We start from the raw sequence: 18680 nt of genomic DNA, 5'->3' as shown, positions 1-18680 counted from the left end.
GATATGATCTAGAACATTCTCTTTGTAGCCTCCTCTTTCTGTTTCCAAGTCCTGTCTGTTCTCAAGGCCTGGCTTTGGTCCCCATTACCCTATAAAGAATATCTTGCTCCTGCCACATGGCACATGGTATGCTGCTGTGACAGCAGGTCAGGTGTTGTCCTAGGGTCTAGCTATTTAATCCTTGTACTCTTGTTTAATCTTTCACAAGTGCCTGTCTTCTCCTGGAACTCTGGGTATAAACAGAACCTGGCACGCAGTTCATATTCTAGCGATGCTTGTTGGATTGGAGTTGTGGAATTGCCAGCACAGTCTTGGGTCAGAAGTTGTGCTCCTCTCATCAGCCTTGGATTCCGGGTTAACAATCTTGTTTGTGTGTGTGTATGTTTCAGCTGCAGATCCCTAGTGTGAAGGGCTTCGATTTTGCTAAGCAGCATCTGGGTCAGCACAATAAAGATGACATATTGATTATTCATGAGCCAGCGCCACTGCCAGGACCTCTGAAGGACCACACCACGCCCTCGGAAAATGGAGACGTGCCAAGCCCCAAGTCAAAGATCCCTTCCAAGAATGTCCGTCACAGGGGAAGGTTATTATTGGGCTTTCTGTATTATTCTTTGTTGCAGAGCATGCTTCTGTTATCAGGCTGTGAGTTTCTGATGTCACAAGGGCTGATGGTGAGTGCAGCCCTGCATGTGCAGCCCAGGAGACTGATGACTTGCCCAAGGTCACATACGAGCCCAAGAGTGTTTCCAAGCCACTCTCACGGGCTGCCAAAGAAGGCTGTGTGATTTCTTTCCCCACATGGTTGAAGATCATGAATCACTATCTGTGATGGTTTGGGGGTCCCCATCAGACTTGATTAGAGATTGACCAGCTCATGTGTATATATCCTGAGGGGAGCATGCTAGGCCCCATGGAGATAATATCAGAAATAACATAGAAGGAGTGCACGGCACATGGTACACGCTCAGCCTGTGTGGGCCGCTGTGTCCATGCCTGGGATGCCAGCAGCTGCTGTGACTTCATTGCTTTGCCTGCAGGTGACCTTCATCACATCCTCCTGTGTTTGCTTTGTTTTTCTCTGGCTGCTCACGTATGTCACCTTTGTCAGGATATCACACAAGACTCTTCACCGCCTCCTCCCTGCCTCGCTCCCCATTCCCGCTCTCAAAGTATAGCACATGGAGAATTGCCTATTAGTTTTCCAAGCTACCTGGAAGCCCCTCCTCACCCTCTGACCCCGTGAGAAGGGCTGTAGCTCTGTGAAAGAAGACAGAGTTCAGAATCGGGTTTGTTAAGTTGACTTTCCATCATAGCACCGTCAGGCTTTGGCTACTGAAGCCTCCTGTTGTCAGCCTTTCTTTGAGCTTTGGAACACTAAATCCTGATTTCCTGCTAAGAGCAAAAAAAAGTGTGTGATCATACCAACATTTGAAACGATGTCATGATTTCTGTCTTATCAGGAAACCTACCCCAGGGGTTCTGGCCTAGTTTTAAGAATGTAATAGATGTCAGAACATGATCTTTACAAAAGAAAATGAGTTATGTAGAGAGATGCTATTTGATTAATTATTTTGCAGGCTAAGAATAAATGGAATCATTGAAGATTATTTAATATGCAAGTAAAATTTTGCAAAGTATTTTTTTTTCTTGCCTGGTAGCCTTGACATTGACATTTAGTCATGACAGTTCAATGGTCTGCATGGTTAATACAATGTTTTAGCATCTTTCTGGGCACCAGAATGTCTTGGCATTCCACATTGTCATTGAAGCCAGGGAGCCTAAGGAATCAGGGAGCCAACTGATGAAGGAATTTTCCCTGGTGCAAGCTGGGTGCCACGGTACTCATGCTTTTTATATATAGAATCAAATCTCAGTGTAAGCACCTTCCAAAGATCTGGAGTTATTTGGGGTGACTGCAGAGCTACTCTAGCATCCTGAGGATTCTGCAGACCTAGTTAATCCTGAACCCCTCTCCTCTCACTGACACGCTTGTGGCCTTGTGGGTGGCTCAGCCTTTGAGGCTCCTGTGGGGCTGCCCTAGCCTGTCCTTGTCTCCTCTCACTGACACGCTTGTGGCCTCTCGGGCCACTGAGCCTTCAAGGCTCCTGTGGAGCTGCACTAGCTGGTCCTTGCAGTTCCTTCCAGCTCCTTCCACTTGGTTCTTTTGTAATGTTAAGGTCCTGTTTGATCCAACTCATGCTAAACCCAGACTGCTGGTCCAGAAAAGACTGGGGGCCAGGGGCTGGGCCTTGAGCCGTGGTAACTGTGGGACCTTCCTCCTATCTGGCACTTAATTGTCTAGCATTTGTTGAAATGCAGCCTGCTGAGCCATTTAGTAAGCCGCGTTAATCTGTCTTCAGGAGGTGACTGTGGTGTTAATGTGATCCTTGAAGATACTGTGCTATGGAATAATTTTTTGGACCGTTTCATTTCTGCTGGTTTTGCCTGGAAGCCTGACTTCCACACACAAATTAATGGGACTTTCTCCTTTTCATTCTTTCTTGTTTCTAATGTTTGCAATTCATTTTGTGTCTGCAGAGTTTCTCCCTCAGATGCTGACTCTACGGTCAGTGAAGAGTCCAGTGAGAGGGACGCGGGAGATAAGACGCCAGGAGCCGTCAACGATGGCAGGTCCCACAGAGCCCCGCAGAGCGGTCTGTGACTCTTCTGGTTCTTCCCATTAAAAGTAGTCCCTATGAGAGTCCGAAGACTAGGGCCTTACACTACTTCAAATGCTAAACCCTTAAAAAAGAAATCTGGGAAATGGAAAATTCGTCATTCCTATGGTTTCTTAGCACCAGTTGTCACCATCTAACGTGGTATTGGTGTCTGCTTTGGGGCCGGGGATTCACTGGGGTACGTGTTAAGGTTAATAGCCTCGCTTCACTCTAGTTAAGAGTCCTCACGATTTTCCTGCCCAGAGGTCAAGGAGGAAGCACACTGAAACCAGAGTCTCAAAAACTGCCCCCAGGATTCAATAGCTTTCTTAGGAACCAATTCAAGGATTCACAGGTGTCAGTCAGAAAGTTGTTTGTTTATCATAGGCCCAAGTCCATTATGTTTAGTTCTGTTCCTAGATCTTTCTTCCAGCAGGTGGTTTAGTGTGATCAGATGGTTTAGCATGTTTGCTTTGGGAGTCACAAACAGCTTCATAGGCCAAGTATAAAATGAACTTCATTCCTGTTCTAAAGGGTATGACTGTTAAGGCTGATGCACTGTAATAAAGTGAGAACCACAAGTCTTTAGACTTGGGAGCATTTTTTTGGAGTGATAGCAAGGTAGCTTGTTTTTAGTGTAATAGGTTGTATTAAATAGATGTGCTACTGCAGCTGTTGTATTTACTGGAGGTTTATTTTTATTTAAGGATTGCATTTCAGTAATGCAAAGATCATTGGGAGGCCTCAGAATATTATTATTACTATTTTTTTTTTGAGACAGGGTCTTGCTTTATCACTGAGGCTGGAGTGCAGTGGCACAGTCCCGGCTCACTGCAGCCTTGACCTCCCAGGCTCAGGCGATCCTCCCACCTCAGTCTCCCTAGTAGCTGGGATTACAGGCCTCTGCCATCACACCTGGCTACTTTTTGTATATTTTTGTAGAGACGAGGTTTCACCGTGTTGCTCAGGCTGGTCTTGAACTCCTTGACTCAAGTGATCCATCTGCCTTGCCTTCCCAAAGTGCTGGGATTACAGGCATGAGCCACCACACCCGGTCAGGATATTATTTTTAATAGTAATTTTTATACTTACAGTTTTTAATCATAAATTTATCTGTATGGAAACGCAGTGCAGAGTGAACTGTATTCTAGAAATGAACAGACTGGACAGAAGCCCAGGGGCCTCTCCTCTCACTGACACGCTTGTGGCCTCGTGGGTGGCTCAGCCTTTGAGGCTCCTGTGGGGCTGCCCTAGCCCGTCCTTGTCTCCTCTCACTGACAACGCTTGTGGCCTCTCAGGTCGCTCAGCCTTCAAGGCTCCTGTGGGGCTGCACTAGCTGGTCCTTGCAGTTCCTTCCAGCTCTTTCCACTTGGTTCTTTTGTAATGTAAGGACATCCCCTTAGAAAAAGGGAAGAGTTTTTTCTTTGGATGTGGTTTTTCAAAATCTTAAAAATTATTTAGTACCATGGTAACAGATACTGTTTCAGATAGACAGGATTAGAATCCCGTTTTGATCCTCGGAAAGAAATATTTTGGGGGGCGTGGAAAGAGCTCTGGATTTTTCCAAGTTCTGTTCATTGCTTATCTGAGAAAACCTTACTTTCAGTGCCTGCATTTAATGCCTTCTGATGGTATTACAACCAGTATATTTAGAAGAATAACAAAAATCAAACACCACTCTCAACATAGGCTCAGAATCCAGGTAGTAAGCATCACAACTCTGGGACCAAGAGTTGAATGTGAAGGAGAGAAGTGAATTAGATGATTTTGTGAATATTAGAAGCTCAAATGCTGCTGTTATAATTTGAAGAGATACCAGAATCTGTACATTATTTTCATGTTGTAGAAAGGTAGTTTTCTCAGAATAAATATCAATTTACTTTTAGAACTTTGTTTACTTCTTAAAAGGTGCCATAAGATAGCTTTAATGCTGCTGTGTAGGTATTTTATTACTTGCATAGAAAATTAAATATCCTATTTTAAAATATTCTGAGTTTTTCTCCTAGCTTTCAGTTATTTTATTTTTTAAAATTTTTTGCTTTTTGAGACAGAGTCTCTTCCTGTTGCCTAGGCTGTAGGGCAGTGGTGCGATCTTGGCTCACTGCAACCTCTGCCTCCCAGGCTCAGATGATTCTCATGACTCAGCCTCCTGAGTAGCTGGGATTACAGACGTACACCACCACACCTGACCAATTTTTGTATTTTTTAGTAGAGATGGGATTTCGCCATGTTGGCCAGGCTGGTCTTGAACTCCTGGCCTCATGTGATCTGCCCACCTCGGCCTCCCAAAGTGCTGGGATTACAGACGTGAGCCACCGTGTCCGGCCTGTTTTATAATTCACATAAAAATCTTTCTTTTGTTGAAAGTCGTAGTGAAGTAAAAATTAATGGAGGTGGGGAGTGGGGAGGGAGGCTGCTTGAGATCCATTATGGAGCCCTCTTCCATGTTGCCATGGGACCAGCGTTTCCTCTCACTCCTGCGGGTGGCACAACTACTGGCTCTCTTTGGGCTTCTTGGCAAGGCTGTTGACGACTGTCCCAGGTCATGTGGCGTGTTAAGGACCCACCTTGCAATGGAAGCTGAGAGAACACTGTTGTTTCAGTTTTGTTAAATTGGAGGTTGTGCTTTATTCCTTTTCCAGCTGACTGTTTTTGGAAGGTGACTAGGCCCTGACACATACCCTCATGGCCATCTATGAACCCTTAAGAGATTATTTACTCAAATGTCACTGTGTTCACAGCCATGGCAGCTTTAAAATAACTCACATCATAACCACTGGATCCCCTTAGTGAAGATGTGAAGGGAGAGATGAGGTAGGAGATGGGCTGCCATTGCTGCGTCTGTGCATAATTGTAGTTTTTCTCTCTCTCTCTCCCTTTGTCATCAGGAATATACCAAGTAGGTAAGGATTGCAAAATACTCAGCATTCTTTTATGCTCTCCTTAGATTGCATGTGTGCAAGTGTGTGATTTTTAAGTAGTTAAAACTTGATTCATTTGAATTCCACAAATTCCAAATTCTAGAATTTCACGTGCAAACCAAGCTGACACTGACTTTTGCATGTGCTAAGGAGCTTGCAGTGCTCGCTTCAGCAGCATATAGACTAAAATTGAAACGCAATAAAGAAGATGAGCGTGGCCCCTGTGCAAGGATGACATGCATATTGGGGAAGCATTCCATATTTAAAAAAATTAAAAGAGTTTGCAAAATAGTTTAAATGAGATTGAGTACATATAACAATGAAGTTTTTCAAGTAATTTTGGAGTACTGTACCATTTATAAAATGATTGAGATCGTGAAGTATAATTCTCATCTTTTCATGAAGGCAGATTCCCAGAGACCTTTTCAAGGTAAAATTTTATAAACATAGTGGAGATGACTGTAGTCATTGAGTCATCCGTTTAGCATATGTTTGCTAAGTGCCTGTGGTCAGGGGCTGGTGATACAGTGTCAGGTGCTGGTGATACAGTGAAGATGAGATAAATGTGATTGCTGTCTCATAGGATATTAACGTGGGTTGCACACATTAGTAAAGATGTGGTTTTCCAGCCTGGGCTACATAGCGAGACTCTGACTCTACAAAAAAAAACAGAAAAAATCAGCCAGGCCTGGTGGCGTGTGCCTGGGTCCCAGCTACTGAAGAGGCTGAGGTGGGAGGATGGCTTGAGCCTGGGAGGTCAAGGCTGCAGTGATCTGTGATTGCATCACCGCACTCCAGTCTGGGTGGCAGAGCGAGATCCTGTCTCGAGGGGGAAAAACAAAAAAAAAATTTTTTTTTTGTTTTTTTACTTGTAAATAATGAAATAATATTTCTTTAAAAATGCTCTCTTGCTTTGACATTTTAGTAATTCAGACTGAACTTTTCTCTTTCATTCTGCTTTGTTGACATTATCCTGTTCTATACAATCCTATATGCTGTAATTTTTTATTTTTATTTTTTATTTTTTTGCTTACCCAGTCTCGAGTGCAGTGGCACAATCACAGCTCACTGCAGCCTTGACCTCTTGGGCTCAAGCAGTCCTCTCACCTCAGCCTCCTGAGTAGCTGGGACTACAGGAGCATACCACACCCAGCTAATTTTTTATTTGCTTTTTGTAGAGACGAGGTCTTACCATGTTGCCCAGGCTGGTTTTGAACTCCTGGGCTCAAGCGATCCTCCTGCCTTAGCCTTCCAAAGTGCTGGGATTATAGGCATGAGCCACAATGCCCAGCCTTTTTCTTTCTTTTTAAGATTTTTATTTATATTTTAACTGATGGTAAGAAAACATATAAATTTGTGGTGTACAACATGATGTGTTTTTTGCTTTTATTATTTTTAGTTTACACATAATACTTGCAAATATTTATGGGGGACATTGTGATATTTCCATGTATGAATATACTGTGTGATGATCAAATCAGGGTAATTAGCATATCTGTCACCACAGACAAAGTTATCATTACTTTGCCTTGAGAACATTCAAAATCTGTTCTTCAAGCTAATTGAAAATATGCAATAAATTATTAGAGTTACCCTACAGTGCCTACAGGTGCTCAACCCATTCCTCCTCTCTAGCTGTGCACTTTTATTTTTATTTTTTTGAGACATGGTCTCACTCTGTTGCCCAGGCTGGGGTGCAGTGGTGCAGTCATGGCTCACTGCAGCCTTGACCTCCCAGGCTCAGGTGATCATCCCTTCTCAGCCTCCTAAGTAGCTGGGCCTGCAGGTGTACACCACCACGCCGGGTTATTTTTTGTGGAGATGGGGTTTCGCCATGTTGCCCAGGCTGGTCTAGAACTCCTGGGCTCAAGTTACCCTCCCACCTCAGCCTATCAAAGTGCTGGGATTACAGGTGAGCCACCATGTCCAGCCTCTAGTTGTGCTTTTGTATCTGTTAACCAACTTTTGTCTGTGTCCCTCCTCTTCCCTTCCCAGCCTCAAGTAACCTCTAGTCTACTCTCCACTTCTAGATCAACTTTCCAGCTTCCACATATGGGCGAGAACAATGCAGTGTTTATCCTTCTGTGCCTGGCCTATTTTACTTAATGTCATCCAAGCTTGTCCATATTGCTGCAAATGGCAGGATTTCATTCTTTCTTGTGGCTAAATGATGATGTTTTGATATGTGTATGCATTGTGAAATGGCTAAATCAAGTTATTTAACATATACATTACCTCATACTTATTTTTTGTGATAACACTTAAAATCTACTCTCTTAGCTGTTTTCAAGTGTACAATATATTGTTACTAATTATAGTTACCATGAGGTACGATAGGTATCTTGACTATATAGTAAAATTTATATCATTACTTTTAAAAAATAATTGAAGAGAAAGGTGTTTTAATCCCAAGTTCCTACTTGCCTTAAGGCAGGATTCACAGAGCATTAATCTCTGTGTGTCCATTGTACTTTGTACTAATCATTATTACCCAGGGAGCTTTTTTAGAAAAATTGTGCAATGCATAGCAAACAATAATATATATTATATAATTATATATATAAATATATGATATAGAAGTATGTAATATGTAATATATAATTACTGATAGTCATATATTACTAATTACTAATTATATAATATATTACATATAATATACAGTTCTATAAACAAAAATATATAGTAATATATAATATGTGTGATATAATTATATAATATATATGTGTGATATAATTATATAATATATATGTGTGATATAATTATATAATATATATGTGTGATATATATTATATGTATATGTAAAAAAATTAAAAGCCCCTCTTTTCAGCCATGTTGAAGGACTGGGTTCTGGGCAGTATGGAAGCCGGAAGATTTTCTGCACCTCTTATTTCCTCTCCTCCGCTTGGTCCCTCAGCTCTGTAGAGTGGCCCGGGGTTTGTGCATCCCCTCCTTCTCTGGTCGCAGTCTGTGAACAGTTCAGCGAGGATGAAGCAAGGGCTGTGACTACAGTGGGAGGGGGTGAGCCGGGCTCTGGACAGGAGCCCAGTCTCAGGCTGCCGCTCCAGTGGTACCCAGGCAGGGCTGACAGCCCAGTGGGGAGGGGCTTTTTTTTTTTTTTTAATGCCTGTCACCTTTGTCTCCCAGCAACCCAGAGGTCTCTGCCACCCTGGAGAAAAATGATCCCACTTCTAGGTATCAGTAGCTTAATGGGCTACCCTCTGTGACATTTGTTGTTACTCTGTAAGTCTGGGTTAGCAGGGCTAGCCTGTCTGGCGAAGCTTATGATCTCCTTTTAGGCATTATGCCTGCAACTTGAGTAGCTGCCACCGATGAATAGTGGTGCCTGGCTGTGCTTCCATTGCACAAATGCACAAATAGTCAGGTTCCTTCTAGGTGTGGGGCCAGGAGAGAAAGCTTGAGCATAGCTGGAATCCAGACAATGGTGCCCCCTGGCTCAGACAGACATCATTCATTCAGAATCAGACAAATAACTTCTAATTGCTTGGGATAATGAATGTAATTCAAATTGAGAGAAAATACAGACTTACATAGCCATGCTGTTCTTTCCTTATATGAAACATCAACTACTGCTTCTTACTGCTTTGCTCATCTATGTTTCTTACACTGAGGAGAGACCTTTGTGTTTTTCACTTATGCTTTGAAGTTTCAAATGTTAGGCTTTTGTTTAGAAGCAGTTTCTGCATGCGCTTATTCCCCGTCAGCCTGCTGGCCATTTATTTGAAAGCAGCATCCAGAAGTGACTGTGGCTGATTAGAAGAAGGGCATCAGTTGACCTTTTTTTTGGGGGGAGGGGGGCACAGGGTCTCACTCTGTCACCCAGGCTGGAATGCAGAGACGTGATCTCGGCTCACTGCAACCTCTACCTCCTGGGATTAAGGGATCCTCCCACCTCGGCCTTCTGAGTGACTAGGACTACAGGCATGTGCCACCATGCCCAACTAATTAAAAAAAAAATTGTAGAGACAAGGTCTTACTATGTTGCCCAGGCTGGTCTCAAACTCCTGGGCTCAAGCAATCCTCTTGCCTCAGCCTCTCAAAATGCTGGGATTACAGGCATGAACCATTGTGCCTGGCCAGTTGATCTTCTTAAGTGTGAGTAACTAGCTCTTTCTACTCAGCCCGTCTTCATTTTTCTCTTTCTCTTTTCAAAATTAAAGTGTATTGGGATTATCTCTACTATAAAAATAATACTTATTACAGAAAATCCTCATTATCAAAAATAAAAGACATTGGGAAAAATCACCCATCATGTGAAGATTCAGTCTCTGTTAATATTTTTAAGTGTTTCCTTTCTGTCTTTTTTTGTGCATTTGAATTTCTTTCTTTTTTCACAGTTCTGATTAGTTTTTAAGAAAATTATTGTGGTTAAATATACATGGCCTAAAATTTGCCATGTAACCATTTATACATGTACTCTTCAACTGTTTTTAAAGTAGGAACTAGCGCCGGGCCCGGTGGCTCCTGCCTGTAATCCCAGCACTTTGGGAGGCCGAGGCAGGTGGATCACTTGAGGTCAGGAGTTCAAGGCCAACTTGGCCAGTATCGTGAAACCCTGTCTCTACTAAAAGTATTAATATAAAAGTTAGCTAGGCGTGGTGGCACGCACCTGTAATTGCAGCTGCTCAGGAGGCTGAGGCAGGAGAATCACTATCCAGCCTAGGCGACAGAGTAAGACTCTGTCTCAAAAAAATAAAAAATAAATTAAAAAAATAAATAAAGTAGGAACTAATTCCCTGTAAGCAACAGGTTTTTTCTTCTCACCTGTCTTCAACTTCGTCTTCTTTCCACATCAGAACTGAAAAGCCAGAAGTGTGGTCATTGTTAACTGGTACTTGCCTGCATGTACTGGTCTTCTGTTTTCTCTGTAGTACGACATTGCCTTGGCAACTGAATTTGTATCACTCCGGCGAGCTCCCTCCCAGATGGTAGCAGTAGTTCAGAGCCGCTATAAATGTGTTCTCTGAGAGTTCTGTGAATGGCTTATTGACTACTGAGCAACTTCAGGCTCCTTCTGTCCTATATTCTTTCTGAATGAAGATTTTGAACCACAGTTAGACAAAACAGTGCAGTTTTGGACACAGTATCATAATGATTTCCTCATGTCTCTTCTCAGGGCACTTGTAATTTTTAATGAAGTTAGAGGATACAGTGTATAGCCCAGACTATTTAAGCTCAGAGAGTGAAATTGTAAACATTCTGCTACTGCAGTGGGGATGTATTTTTGGTCAGAGGCCCATCCAAGGATTCTTTAAAGAATAATTCACAATTTTGATTAGTTGCTGTTTCTTTAGATGACTTTGTGTATATGTTTTGCTTTTCCTTCTGTTCCAGGGCCACCACTGCCCAGTTCGGGAAATGAGCAGCACTCATCAGCCTCCATCTTCGAGCACGTGGACAGGATCTCCCGCCCCCCGGAGGCTAGCCGGCGGGTCCCCAGTAAGATCCAGCTTATCGCCATGCAGCCGATCCCAGCACCTCCCGTCCAGCGCCCCTCCCCAGCTGACCGAGTGGCGGAAACCAATAAAATCAACAAAGAGGTATTTGCTTTTGTTTAAAAGTCTGTAAATTAAAAAACTCGGCTAAGCGCGATGGCTTATTCCTGTAATCCCAGCACTTGGGGAGGCCAAGGCAGGCAGATTGCCTGAGGTCGGGAGTTTGAGACCAGCCTGGCCAACATGGTGAAACGCCATCTCTACTAAAAATACAAAATTAGCTGGGCGTGGTGGCAGGTTCCTGTAATCCCAGCTGCTCAGGAGGCTGAGGCAGGAGAATCACTTGAACCCGGGAGGGGGAGTTTGCACTGAGCCAGGATCTCACCGCTGCACTCCAGCCTGGGTGACAGAGTGAGACTCCATCTCAAAAAAAAAAAAAAACAAAAAAAACTCACACTCTTATTGGGTCAGTGTTTGAAAATGAGTGCAAGGTAAAGTGTCAACTGGTTACTAAAGGCATAAGGTGCTGACAGGGATTCTTAATGTAAAACATCACGCTTTTTGGAGATCAGATACTGTGCATGGACACTCTGGGGCGCATTGGCAGACATTCAGAAAAGTGTTAGTGTGGCCGACCAGGGGCTGCCCTCCTCAGAAAGAGCCACTTCAGCTTCTGATCCTCCTCACGCTACGACCCAGTTCAGGTCTCCGTCTTTGGGGATACCACTCTGGGGGCAGGGGATCTCATGTCAGGGAACTTGTTTTGGTGACACTAGGTAATTATCTTCTTTGTATCTGTCCTATTTATTAAAGATCTCTAAAGGAGGAAAATATTTATTCTTTTCTGGTTATCAGATGTCTCTTTAAAGTTGTCATTGGCCGATTTCCAAGGTTCGAGTGACTTTTTTTCCCTATTTTGGGGGATGGTGACAAGACTCCAGTGCACCACGCAGTGCTTGAGGGTAAAGCTCGTGGGATGGCAGGGTCTCTGCTCCTCCCTGGGCTGTGCCTGTTGCTCTCTCGGTGACTCCGTGGAGCTTACAGACAGCAAGTTAAGTGTGGGCCAGAGGAGAGGAGCATAGCAGGAAGGCACTCCTAGAAGGTTTTGCTGGCCGGGCGTGGTGGCTCACACCTGTAATCCCAGCACTTTGGGAGGTTGAGGCGGGCATATCATTTCAGGTCAGGAGTTCAAGACCAGCCTGGCCAACATAGAGAAACCCCATCTCTACTAAAAGTACAAAAAATGAACTGGGCATGATGATGCATGCCTGTAATCCCAGCTACTTGGGAGGCTGAGGCAGGAGAATCACTTGAACCCGGGAAGTGGAGGTTGCAGTGAGCTGAGATCATGCCATTGCACTCCAGCCTGGGCAACAGAGTGAGACTCTGTGTCAAATAAATAAACATAAAAATAAATAAATCAAAGACTTTGCGAAGCGTGTGTCCCAGATGCCTCCCGGGACCTCTATGGCTGTCTTTCTCTCCCTCACCCTTCCTCAGATTCAGACCGCGCTGCGGCACAAATCTGAGATCGAGCACCATCGCAACAAGATCCGCCTGCGCGCCAAGCGCCGCGGGCACTACGAGTTCCCGGTGGTGGACGACCTGTCCTCGGGCGACACCAAGGAGCGACACCGGGTATACCGCAGGGCACAGATGCAGATCGACAAGATCCTGGACCCCACGGCCAGCGTGCCCTCCGTGTTCATAGAGCCCAGGAAGAGGTGGGCTGGGGTCCTGCAGCTAGGCGGCGGGGCAGGCGCACAGAGGTGCTGCGGGGGGCACAGGAGCAGGACAGGAGCCCCTCTGCTACTGCAGGGCCTGTGACAGAAGGACCCCATCCGTGTTCACATGGAGGTCTCTGAAGACAGTTGAAGGGGCTTATGCACAGAAGGATGCGGAGGCCACTCGGAAGGCTTACCCTGGCTGAAGGTCACCTTGGTGTGGGAGGCGGCGGCTTTGTTCTCACCTCTGCCCCTCCGCCTGCCTCGGGGCATTTCCTGGGGCTTAATCTGTGTCTTCCAATTCAGCCTGTCTAAAACTGCACTCACCCTTTCCCTTCCCACACTGGCTCCTTCTGTGGTATCCTTGGCCCTTCCTCACCTCCCACTCTGTCACCTCCAATATTTTCATCTCCCGGAGCCACCCAGACCGGTGCCCAGCAGATCTTCGTTGGTTTTCTCACAGCTGCCTGCAGGATCTGGCGTCTTACCTTCGCCTGGTCTCCCAGACTCCGGCCCCCGACATAGATGTATTTTCCTTAAACAGGGCTCTCATGTATGTCTTTCTCTGTTCAAAACCTGAGGTGGCTCTTGTTGCCTGCCAGTTGGGTCCCGTGCTCCCGTTGCAGGCCGGCCCTGCCCCTCCACTCCAGCTCTTTTTCACGGGTCAGCCACACGGACAGAACTGCCACCCAGGAGATGGCCTGGTAGCCCCTGAACATTCACCTGCCTGCCATTTCTGCCCCTGGCACCTGCTTCCCACATCCTTCCTGGTTTCAGGTCCCATTCACTTTTCAAGACCTAGTTCTGGGCCGGGCATGGTGGCTCACGCCTATAATTCCAGCACTTTGGGAGGCCAAGGCAGGTGGATCACGAGGTCAGGAGTTCAACACCAGCCTGGCCAATATGGTGAAACCCCGCCTCTACTAAAGATACAAAAATTAACTGGACGTGGTGGCAGGCGCCTGTAATCCCAGCTACTCAGGAGGCTGAGGCAGGAGAATTGTTTGAACCTGGGAAGTGGAGGTTGCAGTGAGCCGAGATCACGCCATTGCACGCCAGCCTGGGCGACAGTATGAGACTGCGTCTCAAAAAAAGAATAATAAAATAAAAAAGACCTAGTTCTAGCCCCATGGGACTAATAGCTCCCACTGACGACTTTTCTGAATGTCATGATTACAAATGGCTTTGTATCATTCTGTGTTGCTCCACGTGGGTTAATAGGTCTGTTTAGGTAGGCTCTGAGCTTCCTTAGAGCAGAGACTGTGTCGTACATGGCGTTTATATCCTATGGGGGGTTTCCAGGGGCTAGCACATCCTAGGTACTCAGGCTACTTAGTGTTTAGTTGATAAGTCAGTGGCAAAAAGGGTGATTTCCTACGAAGATAATTTCTCTTTTTCCTGGCAGCTCACGGATAAAACGTTCTCCCAAGCCTCGCCGGAAACACCAGGTCAACGGCTGTCCTGCCGACGCTGAGAAGGACCGGCTCATCACCACGGACAGCGACGGCACCTACAGGAGGCCCCCCGGCGTCCACAACTCGGCCTACATCGGATGCCCAGTGCGTGCCACCGACTCCGGTTTCTAGAACTGGCGTGGGGGCGGCTCCTAGAAAGATGCGCTGAAGGGGGAGGAGAAGCAGCAGCACTGGCTGCCGCCCTGTGTGGTGTCGGTGTCTGATGGCTGATGCACCAGGGCTCTAGGTCATGAAGTGGGTGGGGTGGGGTGCCACCCCTTCTGAGGGGAGACTTGAGTCCTGTCAACCAGGGTGCTGCCAAGTGCCACCTCTGGAAACACACTCCGTGTTTTTCCTCTCTATACGTAAGCCCCGTTCTCTCAGACTTCACAGTGGGACTTTTTTTGAGGTTAACTGGAAAACAGAGAGAGAGGAATATCCTCAAGGTTTTTTTCCTTCTCCCTAGTCAGAGGATTATTTGGTTTTATTGTTTATTTTTATTTTTTATTTTTTTGGGACAGGGTCTTACTCTGTTGCCCAGGCTGGAGTGTAGTGGTGTGATCCAGGCTCACTGCAGCCTCAACCTCCTGGGCTCGAGTAATTCTCCCACCTCAGTCTGCTGAGTAGCTAGGACCATAGGCATGTGCCACCATGCCCAGCTAATTTTAAAAATTTTTGTAGAGATGGGGTCTCAGCATGTTGCCCAGGCTGGTCTCAAACTCCTGGCCTCAAGTGATCCACCTTGGCCTCCCACAGTGCTAGGATTACAAGTATGAGGGCATGACCCTGAGATCAAGAGTCTCATGCTCTACTGACAGAGCTAGCTCGGCTGGGTTTCCTAATGAGAGGAGGGATATTTAGGGTGTTATTTCCCTGTACTGTCCTTGGAGTGCTAAGAAGATAGCGTATTTGCTTATAAATATTTTGCGTTTATGGGAGAAAGAGATTAATGGAAATTAAGAAATAATGAGTGGTGGCTCAGACCTGTAATGCCAGCACTTTGGGAGGCTGAGGTGGGTGGATCGCTTGAGCCCAGGTGTTGGAGACCAGCCTGGGCAATATAGCGAAACCCCATCTCTCCAAAAAATGCAGAAATTAGCCAGGCGTGGTGGTGCATGCCTGTAATCCCAGCTACTTGGGAGGCTGAGGTGGGAGAATCGCTTCAGTCCAGGAGGTTGAGGCTGCAGTGTGCTTTGATTGCACCACTGCACTCCAGCCTGGGTGACAGAGCAAAACCCTGTTCCTAAATAAATAAATAAGGGATTATTTTTTTCCAAAGTGAAAGAGGTCCAGACAGATTTGCTTGAAGTATTAAAGGCAGATATTGATAGTGTAAGAAAGATGCACACACACACAGACTGCATTGAGTAGGGGAGAGAGAACCAGCCTCACTTAACAACCCATGAGAAATACAGACACAAAGATACCCCAAGACAGGGAGGGCGAGCCAGGTACTGCTAACTCCGGCAGCACTGGGAAACACAGGGCGTCCTAAACTCCATGCCAGGAGAGCCCTGCCTTGCCGCAGCAGGCCGCTTTCACCTCCTGGAGGCCCTCACAGAGCCAGCCTGGTTTAAAGACACGTTAGCAAAAAGTACAGCCTTTGAGAAGGGATTTGTGATGGATGTGATCGCTTTAGATAGACCTTATGCAACCAGCCATTTCTTAGTTGAGGTTTGTATTTTTCTCCTAAATTACATAAATAACAAGCACTTAAATACGCTAAATATAATTACACAAATGTGCAAACATTATACTGGGATGGGGCCTAAATACAACTAAATTATGATCATCTGAAAGAACGAGACCTTTCCTTAGGAACTTACGGTATTTCTAGGGTCCTAAAGACCAACCTTCTTGATCTACTCATGGGGATCGGTGCGATTTCAGAGAGTCAGGCTGTCTGTAAATGAAACTACTGTCTTCCTCAGTACAAGGAATTGAGTAGTTCCTGTTACTTTCTAAATGTGGTGCATGGCTGCTCTTACAGTAGGTGGTGCTCTTGTGCTGTGTTGGGTTCTGGGGGTATTTGGGCATCTGTGGGGTTTGGCTTGATCTGGGGAGGGCTCCCCAGGGTTGTCACCCGGAGCTTTTGTGTGTGCCAAGTGGAGACTTGCTGTGGTGTGGAACTAACAGAAGGGGCAGCATCCCTTTTTGCCCCTTCACTTCTCCAGCCAACCTGGGCTCCTCTCTCAAAGGAATTTGTGGGGAACCCTCTCAGTCCCCCTCCCTTTGGTTTTTTTAAATGATTGAGTTTTTTATGGGGAGGAACCTGTGTTCTCCTGGCTGTCTTCATTTGCCTGTTTCAGTGACTCTAGATCAGCCTTCTTTCGCGGTAGCTTTGCAGCATCCTTTTCTTCCTTTTTTCCTTAGCAGAGAGTGCAGGGATTCCTCCTCCTGTGGGTGCAGAGCAGCCTCTTCCTGGAAGACACCACCCCAGAGGCTGCTTGCCTTCAGTGGCTCCTTTTTTAAAAGATTTCCCCAAAATAAAAATCTTCCTCAGATTTTGAATTCTGAAACACTTTAAAAGATAATGCCTATCTCAGAACTCATCTTTTCTTAGGTAGTTTATCTTTTTTTCCCTCAACTTTTATTTTAGAATCAGTGGTACATGTACAGGGTGGTTTTTTTTTTTTTTTTTTTTCCCCCCCATCTTCAAGCTTATACTAGGGAAGTACTATGTGTTTTTGAATTACCTTGAATTTTCCACTTTCCCCTCAAAAATATCTTCTCCTTGAGCGGTGTGTTCTCCTAAGGCCAAGAGAAATATTCCTTGGTTCCTTGTAATGAGGGTGACCATTATAATTCAGGCCTTGGTAGAAATCCAGCCAGCTGCCTGTTTTTGTAAGTAATTTTTTTTTTTTTGGAGACACTCTAGCTCTGTTGCCCAGGCTGGAGTGCAGTGGTGCAATCACTTCTCACTGCAGCCTCGACCTCTCCAAGCTCAGGTGATCCTCCCACCTAAGCCTCCAAGTCGCTGGGATTACAGGCACATGCTGCCTTGCCTGGCTAATTTTTGTATTTTTAGTAGGGATGGGGTTTCACCTTGTTGCCTAGGCTGGTCTCAAACTCCTGGGCTCAGCGATCCTCCTGCCTTGGCCTCCCAAATTTCTGGGATTATAGACATGAGCCACCAAACCTGGCCTATATAGAGTTTTATTGCAACACAACCACACCCATTTGTTGGCTTGATACCAATGACTGTTTTTGCTGCAAGGCAGAGTTGAGTGGTTGTGACAGACTATATGACTCATAAAACCTTAAGTATTTACTGTGACCCTTTACAGAAAAAGTTTGATGTAATTTGTCATCCAATCCAGACACTTTTGAAAGTGTAAGGGGGTGTACTATTAATCGTTACCGTGGGACAACAGGCATAAACTGGGGTTGTCCTGGACAACCAGGCTGTCTGGTCACCCTCTTACAACACCCACAAAGGACTACAAAATAGGCACCAAAATCTGTAACTTTGATGACTAACAGTAAAAAGATGTACATTTATTTCTGAAGACTGATAAACTGTATCTGAACACATCTATATGTGAAACATCTATGGTCTAAATATAGATGTTAGAATATAGGAAATTGAGTAAATCCTCTTCTTGGCCTGCAAGTTCTGATAGTCTCGCCTGCAAAATGAGGAGAAAACAAGAAGGTGAAGGACAGGAAGAGGAAGTGTCCTGGCCCAGGAGCTCCTGGCCTTCTGGCAGGATTCACGGGGGCCATTGGGAATCCAAGGGGACTGTCCTTCCCATCTGCAGATCATCTCTCTCGGTATAGAAGTTTAGCCTTCTCTGAAATTCTGGCCACTGAGAATGAGATTGGCAGTGGTTATAGCCGCTGGGGACTCTGCCCAAATGTCTGAGATCCTTTCCCACAGTGGAATCTCAGTTTGTGCCTGCAGTTTTTTGTGTCACCACACTACTTGCTTTCTTGCAGTAGAGCCACATAGGCAGCCACCGGAATCACCGCCAGGAACATTGCTTCTGTTTCTGGAGAAACCCTCTTACTTACCAGTAGGCTGTTCTTCCAGACACACCCTCCCTTCTTTCCGCCCATGAGCTGTAGGTTAGTGGTACACTGCCGACCAGGCTTCCTCATCTGCTCCTCAAGAAAATCAAGAATTGGAGAAGGGCATGACTGTGGACCTTTATCCACCTCATAAGGAAAGGAGCACAGGTTCCTTCCAAGGTGACATCATCAACTAGAGGCCACCTTGGGGCCCCAGATTCTCACTTAGAATTCCTCAGTGACAAATCTCATTTAGTAGAACCTCCACTGGGATGTTGCAGTTGGGAGAAATGGACTCATAAGCCCAAGAGTGTCACGTGCAAGAGAGGGAGGTCACCAGTGGGGACTGCCGTGGAGAGAAGAGCCCCTACCCCATCCCACGAGGGCAGTCGCTGCTTCACGGCAGTTGGTGGTTTCTGTGTTGCCTGAGGGCCTGGTCATGCCAGAGCTTCAGACT

At 45.6% G+C, this 18680-nt stretch overlaps 1 protein-coding gene and 1 non-coding gene across 6 annotated transcripts in view; both read left to right on the top strand.

The window, feature by feature from the left end:
• KIAA1549 (KIAA1549 ortholog) overlaps nucleotides 1–18680 on the top strand; it is a 282292-nt gene that overhangs the window by 100950 nt on the left and 162662 nt on the right. For all 5 annotated transcript variants that reach the window (XR_010140939.1, XM_054560668.2, XM_054560669.2 and 2 more), the window contains 5 exons: nucleotides 390–586; nucleotides 2542–2657; nucleotides 10934–11139; nucleotides 12535–12758; nucleotides 14164–14317. Coding sequence is in view for 4 of the 5 variants with exons in the window: in XM_054560668.2 (XP_054416643.1) it covers nucleotides 390–586; nucleotides 2542–2657; nucleotides 10934–11139; nucleotides 12535–12758; nucleotides 14164–14317 (897 nt within the window). In the remaining variant the exon portion in view is untranslated. The remainder of the gene's footprint in view (nucleotides 1–389; nucleotides 587–2541; nucleotides 2658–10933; nucleotides 11140–12534; nucleotides 12759–14163; nucleotides 14318–18680) is intronic.
• LOC112134434 (U6 spliceosomal RNA) lies at nucleotides 5741–5847 on the top strand. Its single transcript, XR_002915867.1, has one exon. It is a non-coding gene; the product is annotated as a U6 spliceosomal RNA (small nuclear RNA).

This window comes from Pongo abelii, chromosome 6, assembly GCF_028885655.2.
Source record: "Pongo abelii isolate AG06213 chromosome 6, NHGRI_mPonAbe1-v2.0_pri, whole genome shotgun sequence".
Taxonomy (NCBI): Eukaryota; Metazoa; Chordata; class Mammalia; order Primates; family Hominidae; genus Pongo; species Pongo abelii.
This window is presented reverse-complemented; position numbering and strand designations above follow the sequence as displayed.